Source organism: Carassius carassius, chromosome 9, assembly GCF_963082965.1.
Source record: "Carassius carassius chromosome 9, fCarCar2.1, whole genome shotgun sequence".
Classification (NCBI taxonomy): domain Eukaryota; kingdom Metazoa; phylum Chordata; class Actinopteri; order Cypriniformes; family Cyprinidae; genus Carassius; species Carassius carassius.
In genome coordinates this window covers 5,346,224-5,372,294 of record NC_081763.1, presented here as the reverse complement: position 1 = coordinate 5,372,294, position 26,071 = coordinate 5,346,224, and the positions used below count along the sequence as shown (strand labels likewise).

At 40.0% G+C, this 26,071-nt stretch overlaps 2 protein-coding genes across 4 annotated transcripts in view; one reads left to right on the top strand and one right to left on the bottom strand.

The window, feature by feature from the left end:
• LOC132148790 (cytohesin-3) overlaps positions 1-6,770 on the top strand; it is a 42,926-nt gene extending 36,156 nt beyond the window's left edge. For both annotated transcript variants that reach the window (XM_059557504.1, XM_059557503.1), the window contains exons 10-13: positions 4,373-4,449; positions 4,737-4,808; positions 4,896-5,050; positions 6,328-6,770. In XM_059557504.1, coding sequence (XP_059413487.1) covers positions 4,373-4,449; positions 4,737-4,808; positions 4,896-5,050; positions 6,328-6,400 — 377 coding nt within the window. In that variant the 3' untranslated portion in view covers positions 6,401-6,770. The remainder of the gene's footprint in view (positions 1-4,372; positions 4,450-4,736; positions 4,809-4,895; positions 5,051-6,327) is intronic.
• Positions 6,771-7,768: 998 nt separating this feature from the next.
• On the bottom strand, positions 7,769-25,124 carry LOC132148485 (voltage-dependent calcium channel gamma-5 subunit-like). Of its 2 annotated transcripts, none has more exons than XM_059557177.1 (7): positions 25,037-25,124; positions 23,827-23,873; positions 21,536-21,775; positions 16,388-16,474; positions 10,503-10,643; positions 10,281-10,426; positions 7,769-8,613 (listed from the first exon to the last, which is right to left on the bottom strand). In XM_059557177.1, exons 3-7 carry the CDS (start codon positions 21,729-21,731, stop codon positions 8,356-8,358), a joined length of 828 nt encoding a protein of 275 aa, XP_059413160.1. In that variant the 5' UTR covers positions 21,732-21,775; positions 23,827-23,873; positions 25,037-25,124; the 3' UTR covers positions 7,769-8,355. The 2 variants fall into 2 exon arrangements, with proteins under 2 accessions (XP_059413160.1, XP_059413161.1); XM_059557178.1 differs by having other exon boundaries at positions 21,536-21,760; positions 25,037-25,116.
• Positions 25,125-26,071: the final 947 nt, after the last annotated feature.

The window sequence follows — 26,071 nt, the reverse complement described above, 5'->3', positions numbered from 1 at the left end:
GATGACATGATGGTATGTGACAGTTTACCCCATATAATGTGACAACATGCTATTGGGGCATGTTGTCACAAAAGGGTAATGTGTATTAAGTAAACTATATCTCATACACTGTGTTCCAAATTATTATGCAAGTGACATATAAGTAGGATTTCAGTAAAATAAAAATTTAGATTTGAGATTTTCAAAGAAAGAGTCTTTTTTTTTAGGTAACTGGTTTGTTAAATAGTTTGCCAGGTCTTCTCAGGTAAATGGAAAACCAGGCCACTGTTGAGCAGCAAGCATGTTTTTGAAGCTGCTGGTGTCTCTGGAGTCCCACGACTCTTACAGTGGGTGTAGAAATACACAAAGACTAATTTTCCAATAGTTTTATTCACGGACAGATGCCATGTTACAGTGGATGGTCCAGATGGATGGAGGGTGAATGATAAGTTGGAACACATTGTAAATCTGTATGTATTGTCCAAATGAAAGTACCCTGATCTTTGCCCTGTAGGCCAGGAACTAACAGAAGCTTGCATGTGTTAATAGAGTCATTGGGATTGTCTCATTGTCCCTCAACCCTTGAAACATCACTTGTGATCTCTCCCACTAAAGACGACCCTCATTTCCCATCTGTGAGTGGCCTTCATTGCCATGAGCTGCTCTGCTGCTTTGAATGTCTCTCATGCCGCCATCCTTTGTGACAGAGGCGGCGTCATTCAGATGAACATCAGAGACAGGGGAATAGAATTGCAAGTAGGGAACTACAGATAGCACGACTCTAATCTCTCTGTATTCCATGTGTTTTCGTTGTGTTCAGCATATGTGGGTTGGAGATGTTGGAGTCAGGAGAGGGGGTAGATAAGCCTGCGGCAGCGCTGTGCTGGATACACCATCTTATTGCAGGCAGAAACAGAACAGAAGAGTGCGGCTCGCTCTAGAATACAGAAGAGGAAAGATAGGACTGCAGATGAGTCAGAGGCTTTAAAGGAACACTCCGACTTTTTGGGACTTTAGCTTATTCACAGTATCCCCCAGAGTTAGATAAGTCCATACATACCTTTTTCATTTCTGTGCGTTCTGTAAGTGTTATTTGACGCACCCACCGCTAGCCTAGCTTAGCACAAAGACTGGATGTAAATGGATACTGGTAGCATAGTAATCCCAATAAGTGACAAAATAATGCAAACATTTTCCTATTTACATGTTGTGATCTGTATAGTCACAGCGTGTACAAATAACAAGGCTATATGAGACAGAGAGCATTTTTAATCGTATAAATACTGGGAACTATATTCTCACTAGGCGTAGGAGCACAGCTAACGTTACTTGGGCGGAGTGGCTACTTGGGCGGAGTGATTAGCGCAGCACCCGAGACGCGCCGTGGTGAGGAGAAGAGAGTTCGCTCAGAGTTGGAGTAATAGAGTCAGCAATTACTAGATAGTAGATTTATAGTGTACAATCATGGGTGTTCGCTGTATTGTAAAGAACTGCGACAATAAACAGGGGAGACCAGGTAAATACTATGATGTTTCATAGAATTCCAACCACAAACGCTGACCTGATGAATCGATGGCTACTTGCTCTGGAAATAGATCCAAACACACCTGGCTGTAAACACCATCACAAAGTATTTCGTTTGCTCTGAACATTTTACTGTAGACGACTATTTTGAAAAAATGCAAGTTGCCACACGGACCATGAAACGTGCTAAAGGATACAGCCATCCCATCGATAATAAAGACAGGACAAATTGGATCACCTGTTTCTGCGGTCAGTGTTCCGTTATGTTTTGAGATGGCTAACATTAGCCATACTGTAACAGTGCCATGCTAATGTAATATAACCTTACTAGTGACACTATTACGTGAATGGGGGATCCGTGTATCCCCTTTAATTGTTATTATTGTGACACACTGTATGCAATGGCTATACTACAATTTTATTGAACTATGAATGATCATTATAACAAAATCACTTACTTGGTGGACAGCTGACCATTAGGTTCACTCGGCATGGGGCGTTTCTTCCAGTTGATCTTGTCACAATGGGAAAAAAAAGACAACTGCCGGGTGTATTAGGGCAGAGAAATCTTCCGATATTTTGATTGTCATCAAGCCTTGACATTGATGGCAATACCCGGTCCCATTCATTACAACAAAAGCACTCGGTTTCTGTCGGCATAGGTTGTCATGTTCCACATTTACACCACCAGTCCGTGTTCGTTCTGATTCTCCCTTCGTCTTACAGCTTCCAAAGTTTGTAACTCCTCGTCTGTGTATTCTGGCTCAAAACTATATGGTTCTGGATCTTGGTTTGATACACAGTAAAATTCCTCTGAGTCTGACAATTCCTCAAAGTAAGCCATGATCACGAGTCACGTCTAGCTAGTTAGTCACGTTTGTTTTGTTTACGGTGTCGTGTGCTGCGCTAATCACTCCGCCCAAGTAACGTTAGCTGTGCTCCTACGCCTAGTGAGAATATAGTTCCCAGTATTTATACGATTAAAAATGGTCTCTGTCTCATATAGATTTGTTATTTGTACACGCAGTGACTATACAGATCACAACATGTAAATAGGAAAATGTTTGCATTATTTTGTCACTTATTGGGATTACTATGCTACCAGTATCCATTTACATCCAGTCTTTGTGCTAAGCTAGGCTAGCGGTGGGTGCGTCAAATAACACTTACAGAACGCACATAAATGAAAAAGGTATGTATGGACTTATCTAACTCTGGGGGATACTGTGAATAAGCTAAAGTCCCAAAAAGTCGGAGTGTTCCTTTAATGTATATGAGAACATGCAGTGTGCGGGGGTGCTTTGCATGTCTATATCAGTGTATCATTTTCCATTCGCCACGAGTCAAAAAAGGCAATCTAGAACACTCTTATAAGATCCGTCTTCTTTTTCTTCCGCACAACTGTTTCTGAAGAATAAACCAAATAAGGGTAGCACTGTGATCCAAAGTCTCTTTGACATCTGTCTCAAATAACTTCTCTCACCGTCGTAGCATTGCTCCCAGACATTTCTGCTTTCGCTTGTTGTGGTCCAGAGATGAAATCGAGTTGGAGTTGTGCACTGGCCTTTGTGCTTGGCTAGTGCTCTGTGGCAGAGCAGTCAAGAATTCACAGATTTGAGCTGTGTTGTTTTCTGAAAGATTCAGGAGAATCCCCATGTGGAATAAGTCTTGAAGTCCTTGAAGATAATGTTAGAGGCAACACAGGCGATCCATCTAAAATTGCAAAAATAATAAAACCCTGTTCAGACTGTCAGTCCAAAACCAAGTTTTGTGCATATCCGATTGGAATCTGATCATATGTAGCAAGTGTGAACAGCACTAAACAGACTAAATCACACTGAATCCGATTTTTACAAATCCGTTTCAAGCTACATTCATATGTGCTTTGCAATCCTATACGAATCCTACTCTGCCACAGCCTCATAATATAATCCAACACGACAGCAACCTGTCATCATGTTGTAAGACAACATCTTGTATTGCAAACTGTATTGCTGTTATTGTTGTTTTTGTAGGGTAGGCATAGCAATGCAGTGTCATTTCCATAGAAACCAATGCAAATATTCAGTAAAGAGCGCCAAGGAACACACAAATCGGCTCTGAACAGTTGTGATACACAGTGTGGACAGTCAGTCATTTAAAAAAGATTCCAACCGGATACACAAATAATCAGATTTGGACTGAGAGTCTGAGCAAGGCTTCCAAAAGAGTTTCATATTGGTCTGCCATCTCTCATTGTTGTAGGAAACATATGTAGTCCTGCCCAAACTTACACCACTGACATATCCAACTGCTCCAACAAACAGAGCGTTGTTCTGAGGTGCCACAGGCCACATCTGTCTTAAATGGTGTGCTTTGTGTAGACTTGTGGCCTTCAATTGCAAGTGTCCATGAAGTCCACTAGATCATAGTATCTTATTTGTCACGAATCGGAAGAGAGATCCTGATTGCCTCTTCATGTCTTCAGTGTGTCCTTTTGCAGAGCTTGCACTGGAGATGAATTTGTTTTTTAAGTCACTCAAATAAGGACCACAAGGGCTGAGGCTGGTATTTTAGGACAATCTCAATCTCTTCAGGAATTCAACCAATTCATAGTTTACAGAGACTTGTTAAAATGAGACAGGAGACAATATTATAACACTGAACAACTTGAAAATGTCTTACACTGTGACTATGCAGAACTAAACCTGGCAAAGTCATTTGCAAATAAATAAGTGTTACACCAGAAGATCTTGATCCTGAAATGAGAAACAGGAGCTGTATGTTATTGTTGCACGGGCGCTAGTCATCTACTGCTCAGAAATTGGGCCACTGGCCTTGTTTAATTTCTGTTTGATGGTTTGCCACTTCTGTTTAATTGTCTTTGCAGGTGGACGTGTAAAAACGTGGAAGAGGAGATGGTTTATTCTGACCGACAACTGCCTGTACTATTTTGAGTACACAACAGTAAGGGGCCGTTTTTGTTATTGTTATGTTGTTAAGTAGATGCTTTCTGTGGTTTACTGTACACCAGGGGTACCAGTCCTGTTCTGGAGATCTGCGTACCTACAGAGTTCAGTTCCAACCCTGATCCAACACCTGTCTGTGCTCATCAAGTGCTCCAGAAGATCTTAGTTGGTTCAGTTGTGTTTGATCAGGGTTGGAGCTGAACTTTGCAGTAAGGTAGACAGGATTTGGCACACTTGGTTGCATTCTGCATTTTGCATTTTAATGTTTTTTTCTCCTGCCTACAGGACAAGGAACCACGTGGAATTATTCCACTGGAGAACCTCAGCATCAGAGAGGTGGAGGAGCCCCGAAAACCTGTGAGTGCCCAAACAAACTCGAAGGTTAGAGCTGTGCAGGATCATGAAAACATCATGCTTTACAGCTTGTTCTGTCTCCTAATTTAGAACTGCTTCGAGTTGTACAATCCCAACCATAAAGGGCAGGTGATCAAGGCGTGTAAGACGGAGGCAGATGGGAGGGTGGTGGAGGGAAACCACGTCGTCTACAGGATATCAGCCCCCACACCAGAGGAGAAGGAGGAATGGATCAAATCCATTAAGTAGGATTTCCTTCCTATTGAACATATTCTAGTCTTGTTCAGTGCTCTCATCACTGGCTTATACCCACTTGCTGAAGTAATAGAGTAATGGCATTAACACGCGTTTACACATAATGTTCCTCTCACACTAAACCTGACCCTAAACCTAACCAATAGTCTTAACCAAAGCAAACCTGAGTTTAATGTAGCAACCATGCCATTTTAGCTTGCTACAGTGGACTGGTTCATAATGGGACAGCAATGGATTTTTTGATGCTGATTTTATCAGCACTAGTCATGATGGTGTTTTGAATAGAAACAGCAGTCTCATCACAAACCCCTGTACCTCGCCCTCATCCACAGCCCAGTGTTTTCATGAGGCATCAGTGGAGATTAGTCCGAGCTTAACCACCACACAAGCCATCGACTCCAGCGGGACCAACAGACCTATTGCAGACCTGCTCTCGCCGCTAATCCAGGCCTAGCACTAGCGTGTCTCACCTCTCAGAGATATGGAGAACACTCATTCTGCTTTGCATGTCCAAGGACTCAATGCTTCAACTACTTTTAGTGTTTTTTTTAGAGAGGGGGAGTCACAAAAAGAGAGGAATATGGGAAGAGCATAGCTCTGTTCCAAAACCTAGTGAGCTGCACAGAATGTTCTTTGCAGATAAAATAATATGAATGAATACAAGTCCACTTAGGTGTAATTAGCACACCTTCATGACTGTTTCTAATTCCCTTATTTAAAAATAAAGTCATATTAAAAGTTTTACTTTACAAGTTTAAAAATAATCCTTATAAAGCAGCATAATGTTGCCATCTATGTGTCTGGAGTGCACATGTGATGCTTTAAAAAGCTGTCTTTATAGAGAGCTAACCCAGCTGTAGTCAATCACAATGAAAGAAGCACTTCCTGCAGTGGAGGATGAGTTTCACACTATGCTAACAAGACTTCTAACCGTGAAAACTGTGGCGACATCAGCAGAGCACTCGTGACTCTTTATAGAGTTCTTTGTAGAGGACTCACCCTTACAGGAACGTTAGTTATCGCTCGCTGATCAGCCTTTAACCATAGCAGGTCTGAACAAGGCAGAAACGCCCCTCAAAAACAAGAGGCGGGGTTAAATGGGGGCGGGGTCTGCCCTCAGAAACCAAACTGGGTCACTGAACAAACTACTTTCTATGATACAAGTTAAGACAGGGGTGTGTAGTGTATATTATGTGCTGCATTTGCATATCAAAGACACCGAAGTCTCTCTGCCTCTCCTCACATCTCCTTTAATTGGTTCCTTCAGAGCGAGCATCAGCCGGGACCCCTTCTACGACATGCTGGCCACCAGGAAGAGACGAATCGCCAACAAAAAGTGAAGTCAGCATCCAAACCGCTTCCCCTAAAGCCTAACGCACACTGCCTTCTGGGACAGCCGTTGTGCTCGAGTGCGTTTGATGGGCCCAACAGTGGGAGAATTCATGTTTATATTCCCTTTCTTGTGTTTCTGTTCGCCCAGCTGTCCTGCTCTGTTTGTATCTGCATGGATGTTGGTATGTATACCTGGGCAGCTCACGCGAGAGTCCAGAGGAAGTCATTTGTGATCTCTCACGACAGATGTCAGATAGAAAAGCCATTTATTTCAAGAGACTAGGCCCTTTCCAACACCCAGCAACCTGAACGCACAGGGCTCTGAGAGAATAAACCTGCGTGGACGTTATCTCTTATGGTGCTTGAAGACGTCCTGCGTGCACGTGACCACAGCACCAGAAGCTCAAATCAACAATAATGCTAATGCTAATGCTAACACTAGGTGGCCGTCTGGAGTCAGCTGGACTGATTTCATGTTGTTAGAGTAAGAAACTGCAAATATATAATGCATAGACTTAACCTTTCTGTTCTAGTCTTAGATAATACTATCTATGATGTGTAGATGTCATTTGAATGAATTTGCTTGCTTTGTGTTCTTATGACAAGTATAGTTGAATATCTTTTTATATTTATTTTCTTCGTGAAATGACTTTATTCTACACATAATTGGTAAACTATAGATCTAAGTTATGTGTAAATACTGTAAACAATTGTCTTTTTTGTGTGTAAGTACAATCTTTAGCATATAAGTCTACTGGCTTTTTAATGTTAGGGCTCTTTGCTCAGCAGCCTTAAAATAATGTACTTCTGTCAGGGAAAAACACCTTATTGTTCTGGAAAATGAAGTTTAATCCAGTAGCAATTTATATGTGGTTGTAAATAACAGCTCTGTCCAAGGGCAGAACACTATCTCCAATGCCCTTTGGGCGCCAGATTAATTTTTATATGTCTGTATAAGCTATTGGTCAAACTGTACATGAAATATAAATACATAAAACATTCATAAAGGTAAAAGTTTCATGAGTGACCCCCCACATATCACACAGAGCTATCTGACCCAACTTTGATCATAGCATGAACACTACTTTCTTGCACTAAATCACATTCTGAGTATTGAATCGAACACTTTCAGTTCTTTTCATTGTATTTAAGTGATTGGTTTTGAGGAGACAAGAGTAAGCGGAGCTGGAATTTACAATAGACAAAAGATGGCCACTGAAGAATTAAGCAAAACAAGGAAAGATTTGTAGCATGTATAGATTACAGCCACTGCACTGTAAATGCAACACAAAATATTAATGTAAAACTAAAAAGCATCATCATAGCTATGAAAAACACAAAACAGTTCAGATACATGCTTACAAAAAAAAAACTATATAATATTACAATCTCATCTCAAATATTGAAAAGATTGGCGGGTTCATTTTTAGTTTTTCTATGTTTGATACGTTTAATTTCAGCTGTGCAATAATACACGATATATTAGTGAGATTCATGGTACATTTCTTTCTGTTGTGTTTTTCCATTAATTTTGCTCTATAGATATAAAGACAATTTCTGCACTCATTTACTAACGATTTTGTCAGAACAACCTCTATAAGAATACAATTTGATATGAATAGATATTATATCACATCACATACATAATATAATACACAATACAAATAAATGGAGGCTGTTCTTGAAAACATATTGATCTAGTTGAAGGCTAGTGATCCATAATGGCTCCAATTCATGATTGTATAAGCACCATAAATATTTACATGGCTCATCACACGTATGATTATACATCTTAGCAGTGTGTGAATCACTCCAGAGAAGAATACTATACTGCCTTCTGCTGGAACAAAGTCATCAGTACAAGCTCACTACAGAACAGGAAAATGAGAATCATACATTCTATCAGTCTGGTCCCTTTCACAAGGCAATATGTTTAAAACCCAGTTCTGACGGACTCTGAGCTTCAGCAGGGAGAGGAGGACACCCGGTCGTAGTCAGGGCACTTGAGCAGGGCAGGGTAGCTGGCGTTCATCTGAAACGAGGTGTCGCTGGAGATGTCTGACGGGCTGCGTCCCCGCGGCCAGGCGTCGGGGTGAAGGAACTGACCCGAGTGATCGGAGCAGTTGCTCAGGCGCGGCCGGTAGAAGCTGCGGTGGGGCTGGTAGATTTCCTCCGCTGTGTAACGCTTCATGAACAGGTAGACAGACATCACACCTGCACTCTGAACAGAGAGAAGAAAACACCAAGAACAGTAAAGATTTAGAGAAAATGGTTTTGATTATGACTATGTAAAAATATATTTAGAACATTTCTACAATGAAATATAGACAGACTGATATCTATATGCAATAAAAGTGTTTAATTGAGAAATAAATGGCATGTAATTCATTACGGGGTGCCAAGTATGTACCATTTGACCTGGACATGAAAATCATTGCAGATAGCACACAAGCGCACTTTGTAAAAGGTTTTAAAGGAAAATATAAGAGTGAAAGCAAACAAAAGAGCTAAAAAGAGTCTGTAACACTGTAGGTTGTCGCTTTACTCCAAAGAGCACAATACACTGAGCAAGGATGACGTGAGTCAATTAGAGGAAGATTTTCAAACATTAAAGGAATGTTGTATATTATGCAATACATAAGTATAGCACTGTCAACCAAGATTTAGAAACAGGCAATATTCCACAGTGAATTTTTCAAACAGTAGAATCGGGTCGCATACTTCCACGTTTGAGGATGAGAACATCTAAAATATCCCAATTTGCCATCTAATAATTACCATAATTATGAAATAGCATGCTGGATTGTTGTCGCATGACCTAATGTAGTTTGTCACCTTAAGTCAGCATGTGGCTTCAATCATTATCTTGGAAATAAAACAGTTTTTCTTTTTTTTTTTAGTTTTGTGAAATCTTATTTCAGTCTTTAGTTCAATTATACCTTCTGAAAAAAGTACACTTGAACATACATTTTAAAAAATTACTGATAAAATGGATATATTTATATGATTTAAAAGAATATACTGTCTTTTATTGAATGTAATGCTTTCAGACTCTTAGCTGAATGTTATTTGCAATTAAATGAACTACTATAGTTTATAGTATTATACGGTAAATATAGTATTATAGTTTACATTTATATTAAATGCAATTAGATGAACTTAGTTGAGGGCTTGATGCTTAAGTAGTTTCAGAATTGCTTTACGGTGTTTAAAATATTTCTGTACTGCTGAATGTACTGACGAGCAGTTATGGTAAACTAAACATTTATATAATCTCTATTGAAACAAGTATTTAAGTCTTTAAAAAAAATTTCATTATATATATATATATACACACATACACAGATGCACACATGATACACACTACAGTAACAATTATAATTAATTACTTCAAATGTAAACACTTTACAGTAAAAAAACGTGTTAAAAACTGTGACTGCTTGTGAACTACTGTACTTACAGTTCAGTTATCACACTGAAAATGGAGGTTCAGTGTTCAGTATTCAAGTAGGTATGCTCTGTTGCATACTGCTCATTTTAACAAATGTCCTCATCTGGGTATGTTATGCTCAGTACACACTGTATATAAACTACCAGTGCAACAGAAAGAGTCATTACTGCAGATTTGATGTCAAACTGAGGAAGATTAAATTATAGCATGCTGTAATCATCAGCATTTCACAAATATATAGAGCTTCAATTGCACTGAACCCTTTGACATTCTTGAATCTTTATGCGCGAAACACTGTTTGAATGGAATCAGTTCATTAAACATTCAGGCTGTATCAACCGCATAAAAGTTCAATTCAGTGCGAACGCCCTAATAATGGAGAAAAGTGAGAGAAGAATGACAGTAAATGGTAATGTCTGAATGAAAAAGCTTTTCACCTCAGTGAGCAGGAAGGAAATGGCAGCAAACGCAAACGACCAGCCGTACTTATAGCTGAAATATGCCTCATTACTTTTGGTCCTGCTGAACATCTCGTCGTTTATGCTGGAGATGTAGAGCACCAAACCAACCACCAGAGACAGACCTGCGTGACAGACAAACATCAGTCTGACAGATAAATAAGACATGTCAGAATAAAAGAGGAGGAAGAGGAAGTGTACCTGACAGGATGAAGAAGATTCCAGAGACAAACGCCAGTATGGTGTGATGTGGCCGAATGTGTCCGATATTGTTGAGAACAAAACCAATGAACATAAAGAACAAACTGACCAGGGGGAACGGTGTGGCCGAACGAATCATCTCTGAAAATATTATCACGAGAAAGAAAATCAAGAAAGAGTTAACTTGTGTGACATCACAAAAGATAACTGTATACTGTGATTAGTGTTTCATTTGTTTGGGCTCTTAAAACATCTCTTGTACTACTATTGTCACAAAGCTGCACAGGGACATGAAGGTTTGCGGATCAATGTGCAGTAGTTCATTAGAGGGATAATCCACATTCGTGGTCAAACACAGTGAACAGACCAAATACTGGAGTTCAGGGCCGAGTCAAACTGAGCAATTCAAATCAATTTAGTTCAATTTTATTTGTATAGCGCTTTTTACGACACAAATCGTTGCAAAGCAATTAATATTTCTATAACATTTCTTCTGCTACGGTAACAACTCAGTAATTTAGTGGGTACAGGATCTAATAAACATGTTGTTGGTTTAGATGCAGTGATAAGTTTATTTAGCTCTTCCTGTCCTATAGTCAGAGGTGGGTAGAGTACCCAAAAACTGTACTCAAGTAAAAGTAAAAGTACTTCTAGAAATTTTTACTCAAGTAAAAGTAAAAGTACTAGTCTTGAATAGTTACTTGAGTAAGAGTATCGGATAAAAAATCTACTCAAGTAGTTAGTTACTAGTTACTTTGGGTCATATATACTGAGCCTATTTTAATTTAGATATATAGATAAAATGTATGTAATGTATGTGTGTGTGTATAAATGTATATATTTCATCAGCCTTTACTCCGATTTATGTAATTTATTATAAAACCCTGTCTGTTTACTTAAGTAACAGATATAGGTGTCATGCCATAACATATTTTTAATACGACTGACTTTATATTAAATGTGAATTTAACATTGAAAGTTAATGTGATATAAATATTGCTACTAATCTTTCATTGTTCAGAAAGAGAGCAAATAACATTTACATTATTAAAGATCATTTTCACTGACAGTCTACATTTCAATCACTCTCAGAAACTCCCATTAAAATCACTGAAACTGTTAACACTGTGAAATCAATATCTTAATTAAAGATTCGTACACACACCTGCACTTTGTTGTTTCTGACGAGAGAATTCGCCAGAAAGAGGTATTCAGTCAGTGAGCGAGTGAAGGAAGCACCGGCATTTTAGCGATGACTCATCGGAACACCTCTGATTGGCCAATGCTTTAATAAGCTCAAAAGAATCATGTGCAGCGCTGTATAAACGCATCTATTTCTGGCTAAGCGCCAGCAAGCGATCACAGATCTGAATTTAGCAGCTGATGATATGACTCGCTGAACGTACTCGCACCGGTGTGATTGTATTAACATTAATAAAATCTTAATCGGCTATTTTTTGTCTTTTGGAAGCTGCATTCAACTTGACTCCCCTCTGTTATAAGCCACACACGTACAACAAACTAATGTCACAGTGGTATCGTGTACTGTAATCGAATGTAGCCCAAGTAATTACCTGTTAAACAGTAGACAGCACACGCGGTGTTCATCTAATAAGGATCTCCATCGGAAGCAAATAATAGCCTTTGCAGATTTCAATTCAGTGCAGTTCCAGCCACGTTTTCAACGCTCTTTCTGTTCTTAAACGTTACAACTCTGAGTGAACCACTTCAAACGCTCAGCGCGTGCGGCAGGGAACTGAACGACTCATTCAAACTGATTCATGAACCAATTCACTCGTTTGCCAATTGGTTTGATCAAGCCTTTGAACAGAATTGACTCAAAAGAATGAATCATTCGCGATTGGGCATCGCTCATTGCCCAGAGAAAAGTAGACGGCGCGTTTGGAATAAACTGAAGCATTTATAACATTTATTGCATTAAGATAAAGTAACGAGAGGAGCGTCGCCCACAGTAACGAAGTAAAAGTACAGATTTTTCCCCAAAAATTTACTCAAGTAAATGTAACGAAGTAAATGTAACTCGTTACTCCCCACCTCTGCCTATAGTTTTAAAGCACTGCAGTTTATCTTTGGATTCGATGAATGAAGCTAAAGTATTAGATGATGTAGAATCTACATTTGTTATTGTATTTGTGATTATATCCATTTTATCAGTGAAGAAATTCATAAAGTCAATACTATTAAACTGTGAGGGAACATTTAGATCAGGTGGTATCTGGTTATTTGTTAATTTAGCCACTGTGCTAAATAAAAACCTTGGATGTGCACCAGTAATCCAGGTCAACAGGCAGAATATCAAGCACCAGGAAAACAAAACATGCGAGAACTAGGATAAAAGGTTTAGAACTGTAGCTGTGACTTAGTAATGAACAATAAAATGAACCAGGCTTATATAGGGTGAGCTGACAGGGTTAACAAGACACAGGTGCAAACAATTAGTGCTGATGAGTGTGTGCAAAGGATTATGGGAAATTAGGTCCATGTTAGAGTAGACAAGGTAAAAAAGCAAGTGGACAAAGACTGCTAAAATGAACGTGGTTCAAAAGATTGATGCATGCAACATGGACCAAATACTTCTAAAACATGAAGTAATGATAAGAAGCAATGCTATGCGACATGCTTTGATGACGTGGAAAGAGCAGTGTTTTCAAAACATAATTAGCAGAGGGCAAATGTGGAGCAACAAGAAGATGAAGTGCCTTTTATGAGATCTCCATGGGTTCGCAGGTGGTGAAAATAAAATCATAAGAACACGCAGCAATGAGCGAGCTGTCCAGTAGATGCCATTGGGTGTGTTCGACTTAAAGCGGCACTGAGGAGACCGATCGGTTAATGGGTGATTTGATGTCATACACTGATCGGTCTGTGCAGTGCCACTTTAAGTTGAACAGAGCTTTTGTTTTGGGTGTTTGGTGAGTTCTGTCGTGAAATATATGTCATTCAACCCGACCAATCAGGTCATGAACATATCACTATGCCTTTAAGTTCGGTATCTTTAGGTTCGCTGTCAAAAATACCAGTGTGAATGCTAATCGGAACAGGACCAAATGTATCGTTTTCTTTTTTGGTGTGAACACACCCTAATAATATTACAGTTATTTTTTTTCTTCTTGCAAGTACCTTATGTAATCAACATTTAGCACACAATATACAATGATAGTAACAATAAAAAATTAATTTTGATAAAACTTTTCTGCTGTCTTTCTTGCGGCAATACTGACAACAAAGACAACAAAGACAAAATAACATTGGCAAATAAAGCCAGGAAATAGTAAAACAAAGCAACTGCTTTATTTATTAATGCTGCAATGTACTCTGTGGAGTCAGAATAGTAGCTGAAAGTCAGTCAAGCATGCTCAAAGTTTTTGCTAACTGAGATTGTTAGTTTTACGTTTAGTCAATTTAATCATCTTAATTTAGCCCAACATAAGAATGTGACCACAGTATATTTCCTTTTTTTTCATTTTCAGTGTAACTCCAGGTACACATAACTTACTTTTTTAGACATGAAGTTTATTCACTTTAAGGCAATGTGTGTGTTTTTGTTTTTCAATTTGAGTCAATAATCACTCTTTACAGTGTATAAAAAAACCAAGTAACCTTAAAGTTTTAAAACTGTTCTAGCTCTAAGACAACCGCTATAGTGATAATAACACATTGGATTTTTATCATTAGGATCACTTCCAGTCGACGAATGATAAATTCATTGACAGCCAATCATAATTTTTCCTTTTAGTGCACCCAGCTATTATTCCTAACATTTGCATCTGTTGGTGTGTATGCTCATATATCATATATAACATTTTAAATAACACTATTATTGTTATAGTTGTAAATCTTAAAAGTCATCTGTTCATCACTCTATACTGCTCGTGCTGTATGTTTGTTTTTGCATGCAGCCAAAAAAATTGCAGTGTTTCATTTTATTCAAATGCTTTTGTACAATAAGCGTGTGGTGTGTAAGTCATTAGCTTAGCTTAGCAAGCTAACTTTACTATTTAGGGAGTGCTATTTCTGTGAAGCATGTGAGTGCCTGTTAAAGAAGCTGTTGACAGTGTTGACGCTGCTTCTCTAAAGGATCTCTCACGCTGTCTTGCTGTCCATCAGCTCAGACCCTCAGCGGGGTAATTACCAGCACACTGACGGGATGGCACCCGAAATAAACTCACTGAAGCCTCTAAAACAGCTTTCAAAACTGACATCCTGCATTAACTATACCGCTTTAGATTGTATAAGCAGTTGAATTTGAGAGTTGTTCTGGTCTGGCAGCAGTTAAACAGCAATGCTAAATGCAAATAACAAAATTAATCATATAATTGCGCAGAGTGTTTAGGATATTTAGAATGAAAGCATGGACTGGTTGCATGACATGACCTCATCCTCAAAAACCATAAGTGGAACCTACCCTTATGAAAAAGACGTTTACTCAAGTGTGCTATTAGAATACTTCTTTTAAACTAAAAATAGGAAAGTTTGCTTTTATTTTACTTTGTATGTACTTCTCAGAAATGGGCTTTATGTACTCATCAGAAATACACTTAAAGTATACATTTAAGTATACTTGACTTATACTTAGAAGAATTCTATACTATATTATGCTATACTCCTACAATCTGTGTTTTCATTATTATACTGTAGAGGGCGCTAGTACACATCTTCTGCACAGAATTTCCAAAAAAAAAACAAGTGAAGAAAAAAGAAACACCAGATACTAACACATGTAACATGATAAACTGACATGAAACAGCAACAAAACTGTAACGTTATTGAATAAAATGTCGACCGATGTAGAGGTAATAATTACAGTCAAGCTTTGGGGTGTTGATCGTACTTTTGATTATCATTCTGAATCCAATTCATAGTCTGTTTTCAGCTTTTTGTTAAAAATGGTATTACTTCAAAAATCAAAAATTAATGCATGAAGCTAGAATAAAATGTTTTTGTTCACAAGCAGATACCCTGTTCTTTCTTTGGATATTTTGTATGTTCAGATATTCAGGTAACAAAATATATACACATTCAAACCTAAATAGGGACATAGTAGTATACTTAAAGTATGATGTAAAGTTCACTTAAAGAAAACTTATGAGTATACTTGCAGTATAAAACTACTAATCTGGTAGTTTACTGAGACTATACTTCAAAGTGTACAGAGTATTTAATTAGTAAACTATCACTAAACCTGTAAGTTCACTTTTAGTATAATTCCAGTACAAACTACAAACTAAAAGTAAAAATACTTTTATATACTAGAAAGTGGGCCAATTTATTCCCAAGGAGTATTGAAACAGTACACTTAAACGTATACTACTAGAACACTGATATTTGTATACTTGCTACATAAAGTATACTTGAACTTTACTTAAGTATACTTAGTAAAATAAACTTGAAGTATACTACTTTTTGGTAAGGGTTAGCAAGGTTAGAGATAAACTGCAAGGTTAAATAATGTCTATTTACATTAAAAGGATAGTTCACCTAAATATATTTCTTCTGCTGAACAAAATATACGTTTATGAAGAATGTGGGTAACCAAACAGTTGCACGTCCCATTGACTCCCATAGTATAGAAGCCAATGGGGACAAGCAAAAGTTTGGTTACCCACATTCTTCAAAATATTTTCTTTTACATTCAACAGAAGATAAATTTCATACAGGATTAGATTTGGAACAACTTGAGTACATGAGGCCGAGTAAACGATTTTTGGGTGAACCATACCTCTAAGTGCAAAGGGAAAGTTGGCAAAGGATATTTACACTAACTCTGTCGCTCCAAATCTGGATCCTGAAGTAAAACTGGTTTTGCAGAACTGCTGGAGTACTCCGTGATTTGTTTGTCATGAAGGTACTGTATAATCACTTACTCAGGACACTGACAGTAGACTCACTGGTCAGCTGGACGCTCATGGGCATCACATACTCAATGGTGAAGCAGCGACCCCTCTCCTCACCTGACACAGAAAGAGCACAGAGGACATGTGACTGCTCTGGGGTTGTGCTTTCATAGGAGACATAACAAGGTAGGGTTTTGCATTTCAATTTCATAGTGCAGAGCAGGGTTTTTCAAACGGTGGTCATCAATAGAAAACAATAATAGCAATAAACAAACATTTACGTTTTTTGAATGTAAAGTTCTATTCTACTGACAGATCATTTCTAATGACGTTTGAAAAATTTGTGTGGGGCGAAGACTTTCGTTCTGTCCATCGGTTGTTGTTTGGGTGGAGGCAGTTGATTGTAAGAATGTAAGAAAAGGGTGGGTTTAAGCAGACTAAATGATCGGAGAAAACAGTTAGGTTACCAACATTTAGCTTCAAATATGTTTGAGTTAATGATGACAGTAACTTCTTTTTTTTTTTTGTGAGCTAAAAGTTACCTATAAAGGCCGTCATTGTGATTTCAGCTGTGAGTCAAAGAATTGAGTCACTGTCTCTTTCCTCATGCGGTGCGACCTACGTACAGGATTGTGATATCACAGTCAGTCTCATATCACATTTACACATTCAACACTATAACACCCGCAGCAATGCAGCCCTCTCACATCAAAGCACAGAAATAATGTGAGACTTCTGGACTTCTGAAAGTTTTAAAGCACAAGGGATCCCTGTAGAGCCCGAACGACTGCTCACATCTGTTCGCAGTCACGCTCAATTTAACCGGCTATAAACAGCGTGGGTTTGAACCAAACTCAGTCCAATCGCTCATCCACATCTTCACACACACAGCACGTCCTTTTGCTGAAACTAATGTTTGTGTGTTTGTGCCACAGTAGGCCGTTGTTTTCCGATTCAGAGTAGTGTGAGCTCAACATGTCATCTAAACTATAACGAAACATCCTGAATCTACAGCATGAGACATCCCATCATTAAACACATCCATGGAGATTTCAAAGGAGGGCACAAGCTCAGAGCTGAAACCTTTGTAATCAGCCCAGAATGCCTGACCAGCCACAAATAATGGCGTTTTTTGTGTAAACCAATAAACCCTTTGGATGTGTGATGTCTATTGGAAAGAACTCAAATGACTGGCTGTTTGCAGAAGACAAATTTACAACACGGAGAGTAAGAATTTATCAAACACAGTCCAAAATAAGAAGTAAAAGTCTCAAAAAAAGACTTTTTCTTTTAAAAAATTAGTAAAGTGATAATTTCATCATGCTGTAGAAAAAAAAGTCTAAGGGTGTTTGTTAACATTCACTGGAATATCTTGTTTTGTATTATTGTAATGTGGCTTAGTTTCTTAAATATCAGCACTGGGAGTTGGGAGTTTTATTCAAACCATGATCTCAATTCACACCATCAGAGAGGAAACATTCACAGCGGATGGTGTCGTGACAAGGTGTGTGAACACCCTGGGAACCTCAGCCAAAAAAACTAACATCTGTAGTGAATGGAAATATCTAGACTCACATGAAGAAATTCACAAATAAATACATACATTACTAGAATTTATTCATTTAAATGAACCTGTTTAATACAACAGGCTCATACAAGAAATTTATTTCATTTAAAAAACAGAATGTAAATGTTTTAATTTGACCCCTCTAATTTGGTATTTTTAATACTAATATTTCCCTTCAAATTTTAATAAATACATTTTTAAGCCTTATTTTGTACCTGTGGAAATTGCTGGATATTTTTGTTCTGTGTCTAAAATCAGTACACTGAAGATTCTTTGAGGCAGTAAGTGAGATGTGAGATGAGTTATAAAATCCTATTCTGAAAGAAAAATAGAATTTTCTTACAATTGTGAGTTTATATCTCACAGTTTTAACTTTATAACTCACAATTACAAGTTTATACCTCACAACTCTGAGAAAAATGTCAGAATTGTGAGTTTATATCATTATGTCTGCGTCTCCCGTCCAAGGCCTGTAAACTGTCGGCCGTGCTCGCTGCATTGGCTTACAGTGCCGCGGGCCAAGCTGCTTCTTCTCACCGAGAAGACCCCCGGAGATGCCCGGTCAGAGTCGTGCTTTCTTTCCTGCAAGAAAGGTTGGAGTGTGGGCTGTCACCCTCCACCCTGAAAGTGTATGTGGCTGCCATTGCAGCCCATCACGATGCAGTGGACGGCCGGTCCCTGGGGAGGCATGACCTGATCGTTAGGTTTCTGAGGGGTGCCAGAAGGTTACATCCTCCTAGGACTCCCCTGATTCTTTCCTGGGACCTCTCTATTGTCCTGGCGGGACTTCAGAGGGGTCCCTTTGAGCCGCTGGATTCAGTCGAGCTTAAGTTCCTTTCTCTTAAGACAGCGCTCCTGATCGCGCTCACTTCCATTAAGAGGGTCGGGGGCCTCCAAGCATTTTCGGTAAGTGAAGAGTGCCTTGTGTTCGGGCCGGCCTACTCTCACGTTGTCCTGAGACCCCGGCCTGGATACGTGCCCAAGGTTCCCACCACTCCCTTCCGAGACCAGGTGGTGAACCTGCAAGCGCTGCCCCTGGAGGAGGCAGATCCAGCCTTGGCGTCGCTGTGTCCCGTAAGAGCGCTTCGCATATACGTGGACCGCACCCAGAGCTTTAGAAGCTCTGAGCAGCTCCTGGTCTGCTTTGGAGGTCAGCAGAAGGGGAAGGCTGTCTCTAAGCAGAGGTTGGCCCACTGGATAGTGGATGCCATCGCCTTGGCTTACCATTCCCAAGGCGAGCCATGCCCCCTGGGGGTGAGGGCCCACTCCACACGGAGTGTGGCCTCCTCCTATGCACTGGCGCACGGCGCCTCTCTGGCAGACATCTGTCGAGCTGCGGGCTGGGCGACACCTAACACCTTTGCGAGGTTTTACAACCTCCGTGTGGAGCCAGTTTCTTCCCGTGTGTTGGGTAACAGGTAATTGGCGGGAAGGGCTGGCTGGGTGTCACGCTTGCTGTGCCATTCCCCCTAACACGGGGATGTGAGCGCCTTTCTTCTCCCAGTAGAGTTCCCCGGTTGGCGTACCCTGGTCGAGCATCCTCCAGCACCCTCGGCAGTCAGACTTGGCGGAGCAGTCTGTCGCCAGGCCCAGTACTGGTGTTAGCATGCCCGGAGTTCCGGTCAGCCCCTGTACTGGGCTAGGTGTTCATATGGCTTGGTTCCCTACGGGTAATCCCATATGGGTATTCTTCCACGGTAAGGTTTCCCTCTTGGCAAACCCGTGTCTTCCCTTGACAGACCCATTCTGTCAGTCTCTTCTGGCAGCCGTTCCATCCCTAGTCCAAGGTAGGACCTGCCTCAGAGACCCCTTCCATATGTAGTACTGCCCCCTGGGTCAGTCCATATCGGTATATGCACATGTCACCTCCCTACGGGTAGGATGTGGTCTCCGTAGCAACCTTTTCCTAGGCTCGCTTCCCCATTGTCTTGCCAAAGCTGAAAGAACAAATAGGGAAGATTTGAAGCAATCTTTCTCTGAAGGTTGAAATCCCTTCCATTAACTTATGTGGGCGGAACAGCAGCGTGGCCTTCTCCAGCAGCGATGTACTCACCCTTTGGCCCCTTCAGTACCAAGGTCAGTGAATTTGCGCTGGGGCTTTGGGAAGGTTATGACCTTAAGCGTAGCTTTTGTGGCACGCCAGGGCTTGTCGACAATTGCAGCGCCACAGGGTTGTGACGATGTTCAGGTTGTGGCGTTTTCCATAGGACCCCATATGTCGTTCGACATAACTCGTAGTGACCGACAGATAGGGAACGTCTCGGTTACGTACGTAACCCTCGTTCCCTGATGGAGGGAACGGAGACGTTATGTCCCCATGCCACAACCTTGAACCGTTCGCTGTTGCCGGGACACGTTCTCGGCTCCTCAGCGTAAAACCTAATGAGTGGATGCACCTGTCGCCCTATTTATACCCGTGGCTCGGGGAGTGGCTCAGGTGTGTTAATCCACTAGCCAATTTTCATTGGCGTTTTCTCTTAAATTCAGAGATGATTGGTCTCCCAAGTGAGACCCCATATGTCGTTCAACATAACGTTCCCTCCATCAGGGAACAAGGGTTACGTACGTAACCGAGACGTTACATACATAACCTAGAGACGTTTATATCACAGAATTCAGGGCAACAAAGTTGATAACTGTGAGTTTATATCACAGAATTCAGAGGGGTGGGGGGCCTCAGAACTGTTAGTTTATCTCACAGAATTCAGGGAGAAAAGTCAGAATTGTGAGTTTATATCACAGAATTCAGGGGAAAAGTTAGAATTGTGAGTTTATATAACAGAGCTCAGGGAGAAAAAGTCAGAATTGTGAGTTTATATAACAGAATTCAGGGGAGAAGTCAGAACTGTGAGTTTATATCACAAAATTCAGGGGAAGTAAGAATTGTGAGTTTATATCACAGGGTTCAAGGAAAAGTCAGAAATTGTGAGTTTATATCAGAATTCTGGGGTAAAGAGAAATTTGAATTTATATCACAGACTTCAGTGGGGGTTTTTACCTCAGAATTTGGGGGGGGTTAGAATTGTGAGTTTATATCAGAATTCGGGGGGGGGGGGGGGGTGTGAGTTTATATCACAGAATTCAGTGGGGGAAAGTCAGAACTGTGAGTTTATATCTCAGAATTCGGGGTGGGGGGGTTAGAATTGTGATTTTATATCAGAATTCGAATTTGGAATTCGGGTTAGAATTGTGAGATTATATCACAGAATTTATAGGGAAAGTCAGAATTGTAAGTTTATATCAGAATTCAGGGGGAAAGTCAGAACTGTGAGTTTATATCAGAATTCGGGGGAAATTATAATTGTTAGTATATATCTCAGAATTCAGGGGGAAAGTCAGAACTGTGAGTTTATATTCAGAATTCGGGGAAAAGTCAGAATTATTATTCTATATCACATAAATAATGTGAGAAAAAAGTAGCAATTACCTTTTTCTTGTTGGAACAAGCTTTAATAGATATGTGAATTACTTGTATGTATATATAACTTCTCAAACTGTGATGTTATGCATACATGCAGTAGTCCAGGCAAGTCACAGATTCTGCTAAATGAATAGCTGTAAATCTAACTTGAGGTAAAGTACTCCAGAAGTAGAATCAGCCATTTACTTACCTGCCAGAAAACAGACTCTCCAGAGGCCAGAGTGGATGGACATGTGTATGTCAATGCTCTGGTTGAGAGGCAGGATGACGCCCTCCTCCAGGTAGAGCCAGTAGTCAGTGCTGACGGAGATACCCAGCAGCCCCAGACTGCATACTGCAAACACACTGCTGAGCAGGGTCAGAGCCTTCCTCCCGCACGTGCTCATGCCACTCAGCCTTCAGTAGGGGTCGCTCACTACACACAGATTATCTGAGGGAGACGAAGACATAGTGCTGTCAATTTACAAAGATCTGCTTGCTGACTATAAATCAATAGGGCATCAATTTCCATCTGTAGCAAATCTGACACATAATGAATCATGATGTGCCTTGAAAACGAGATGAGAATCAACATCCTCAAGTGTTTTCGGAAGCACACAGATACAGTCGGAATACCAACAATACAGCTCACAGTGTGAGATTGACAAGCAGCACATTCACTGAAAATCCAAACAAGGAGAGAGCAAATCGTTCAATAGCTTCTGGACAAAAATACACATGCATTTTCACATCTGTGCGTGTGCCATCTGAGCACAGCTGCAGATGCTGAGCATGTGATATGTGTGAGACACTCTCTGATGCACAAAGCAAAATGAAAGTTTAGATCAGGCTGCTTGGCGTGTGGCATTGCAAAATCTGAAATTAAGGTGACATGTCATTCAATTATCCCAATGTCTGACATACAACCCGAATTCCGGAAAAGTTGGGACGTTTTTTAAATTTTAATAAAATGAAAACTAAAGGAATTTCAAATCACATGAGCCAATATTTTATTCACAATAGAACATAGATAACGTAGCAAATGTTTAAACTGAGAAATTTTACACTTTTATCCACTTAATTAGCTCATTTAAAATTTAATGCCTGCTACAGGTCTCAAAAAAGTTGGCACGGGGGCAACAAATGGCTAAAAAAGCAAGCAGTTTTGAAAAGATTCAGCTGGGAGAACATCTAGTGATTAATTAAGTTAATTGATATCAGGTCTGTAACATGATTAGCTATAAAAGCTTTGTCTTAGAGAAGCAGAGTCTCTCAGAAGTAAAGATGGGCAGAGAATTTCCAATCTGTGAAAGACTGAGTAAAAAAATTGTGGAAAACTTTAAAAACAATGTTCCTCAACGCCAAATTGCAAAGGCTTTGCAAATCTCATCATCTACAGTGCATAACATCATCAAAAGATTCAGAGAAACTGGAGAAATCTCTGTGCGTAAGGGACAAGGCCGGAGACCTTTATTGGATGCCCGTGGTCTTCGGGCTCTCAGACGACACTGCATCACTCATCGGCATGATTGTGTCAATGACATTACTAAATGAGCAGATGCCAACTAAAGCTCTATCATGCAAAAAGGAAGCCATGTGTGAACATGGTCCAGAAGCGCCGTCGTGTCCTGTGGGCCAAGGCTCATTTAAAATGGACTATTTCAAAGTGGAATAGTGTTTTATGGTCAGACGAGTCCAAATTTGACATTCATGTTGGAAATCACGGACACCGTGTCCTCCGGGCTAAAGAGGAGGGAGACCTTCCAGCATGTTATCAGCGTTCAGTTCAAAAGCCAGCATCTCTGATGGTATGGGGGTGCATAAGTGCATACGGTATGGGCAGCTTGCATGTTTTGGAAGGCTCTGTGAATGCTGAAAGGTATATAAAGGTTTTAGAGCAACATATGCTTCCCTCCAAACAACGTCTATTTCAGGGAAGGCCTTGTTTATTTCAGCAGGACAATGCAAAACCACATACTGCAGCTATAACAACAGCATGGCTTCGTCGTAGAAGAGTCCGGGTGCTAACCTGGCCTGCCTGCAGTCCAGATCTTTCACCTATAGAGAACATTTGGCGCACCATTAAACGAAAAATACGTCAAAGACGACCACGAACTCTTCAGCAGCTGGAAATCTATATAAGGCAAGAATGGGACCAAATTCCAACAGCAAAACTCCAGCAACTCATAGCCTCAATGCCCAGACGTCTTCAAACTGTTTTGAAAAGAAAAGGAGATGCTACACCATGGTAAACATGCCCCGTCCCAACTATTTTGAGACCTGTAGCAGAAATCAAAATTGAAATGAGCTCATTTTGTGCATAAAATTGTAAACTTTCTCAGTTTAAACATTTGCTATGTTATCTATGTTCTATTGTGAATAAAATATTGGCTCATGTGATTTGAAAGTCTTTTAGTTTTCATTTTATTAAAATTTAAAAAACGTCCCAACTTTTCCGGAATTCGGGTTGTATATAAATCTCCCATATGAAATGCAATATACCTGTCACTCAGAATGTCAGCGCGTCCATTGGTGCTGTGATGACGGACCTGTTTACAGAAGGACACATTCATGAGCTTCTCTCCTAAACACATGCACACAGTATTTAAAGACAGATGTGCAGACATTATGTGCATTTTCAACCAGTTTAGAATACAACAAAGCAGATTAATAAAAACTAATCTGCACAAACCCACATTTGTATTTACTGTTTTATATGGCACACGTAAAACTCTTCACTTAAATGTTTATAAAGAACTCTGTCACTTCTGCAGAGCTAATTTTAGTGGAGTTGAGTTTGTTTAACTGATGAACTATGCAACAGTTTTTGAAATAAACTTAATTAAAACTGACATTTTAACTGAATAATGATACTTCTGAAGAGCTGCTTTACGGCTGAAATTAGTCTCATAACTGAAGAATTTTGAAACATTAGCAATGCTATTAGTGTGAAGCTGCCTTGAAAAAGTCTGTACTGTATAAAGTGATGGGCTATAGAAATAAATTAGACTTGACTTGAACGGGTTTGTCTCAAAACTTAGAAATGTGGGGCTTCTTATTTTTAATCTGTGTTTATTTATGACCAATACCAAATGCAGACATATTTGAAAAAAAGAACAAATGAATCATTTTTATTAATAAATTATTTTTATATTATTATTTTCCATACCAAAGTTCCCACAGTTATTATTAGTAACAGTAAAATTAGAAGTGTAAAGTGTAAGAAATCATCACAGAAATCACCGTGATGGATAATACCAACTATTTATTTATTTATTTATTTATTTTTCCAATAACTATAGTACCCATGATAATAAAGCTAAAACTATGATAACCGTGGTGCATTTTCGCAAGGTCAAGTCAAGTCACCTTTATTTATAGAGCGCTATGACATTATATGTGTCAGCTGCTTTCTCATTATGAGAAACATAACTATGCGACCAATTAAGCAGTTTAAAACACATTTTAACACATGTACATAATATCAACCATACAAGCATATAAAGCACAAATAAACAAGTTTTAAAATATTATATGTAATGTGTAAATCTCAGCATATTCCTCGTGTGTTTGCGCACACCTGGCGAATAAAGATAATTCTGGTTCTGATATGAAATCATCAGTACATTTAAGACATGCTTTTCTGTTAACAAGTATAAATGACGACATAGCTCCATATTCCTTCATCTGCATTGAAGAGATGAGAAATTACCTGAAGGATGCTGCTGATGAGAATAAATGTAAGTGTAAATCCAGCTGTGGAGTGAAGAGCTCCTCGCAGCGCAGCCTGACCACGAAGATGAACACGAGCCAGCAAGCGTGTGTGTGTGTGTGTGTGTGATGACAGTACGTGCGTCGCTGTTACGCTACATGTTAACGAGTCTGTTCGTTCAGACAATTCGTTCAAAATGAAATGATTCAGCTTTCACCGATTCGTCATCGAGTCATCACTCAAAAGTGTTTCCCTAAAGTCGCATCTGCTAGTTCTCTTACGAGAGCTCTCTCGTACTGCGTATTAGCTAAGACGCTACGGAAAAAGTCTCTTTTCACGAAATACTGAAGCAAAAAATTATCCTTAATTTTGTATTTTTGTAAAGCACATTTGCAGCAGTACACAGCCATAGGCGAGACGACTCGTTCGCTCATTGGCTTGTTCTGCGGCAACTGCACAGCCTATCGAGCGCGGGCTGATGCAACATCTTGTTGCACCACACTTCGCGCCCTTCTTGCCACTTCCCGCCGAAACGGGTGTGGCCCAACCTATAAAAGGAGCTCGAAAAGGCTGACTCACCTGATTTTTCATCTCTTCAGCGAAGCTCACGCATCGCTGGATCACAGAGGAAGCATCAGCAGGACGAGCCATTCTGAAGCTGCTGGCATCGCCGCCTTCCACTGCCGTTCCTGCTGCGCTATCCGGCGCCTATATCCTTTCAATTCTGTTATATCCAAGCTGTTCTTTATGTGTGTGTGTGTGTTCGCCCTGCGACACACACTCGTAAAAGAGCTCGCGTCTTTTTTAAGATGCCTTCCTGCGGCTCGTCAGAGCCCCACTCAGCGAGGGAGACCGGTACGTCATCTGTGTCTCCTGCCTGGGTGAAGATCATGCAGCGCTCGCGCTCGCTGACGGCGGATGCCCCCACTGCGAGCTGTTGCCATGTTGACTCTGAGGACTCGCCTGGCCCTTTTTCTCTGAGCCTGCATTCTCCGCTGCGCTGAGGCGCCGTAAAAGCATCGCTTCCAGCGGATT

Excerpts from the sequence above, each read along its gene's own strand:
- LOC132148485 (XM_059557177.1), bottom strand. The coding sequence starts at position 21,731 with ATGAGCACGTGCGGGAGGAAGGCTCTGACCCTGCTCAGCAGTGTGTTT. Across the intron at positions 10,644-16,387 it reads GTCTACTGTCAGTGTCCTGA|AGATGATTCGTTCGGCCACA; the intron begins GTAAGTGATTAT and ends TAATATTTTCAG. Across the intron at positions 8,614-10,280 it reads TTTCCTTCCTGCTCACTGAG|AGTGCAGGTGTGATGTCTGT; the intron begins GTGAAAAGCTTT and ends CTCTCTGTTCAG.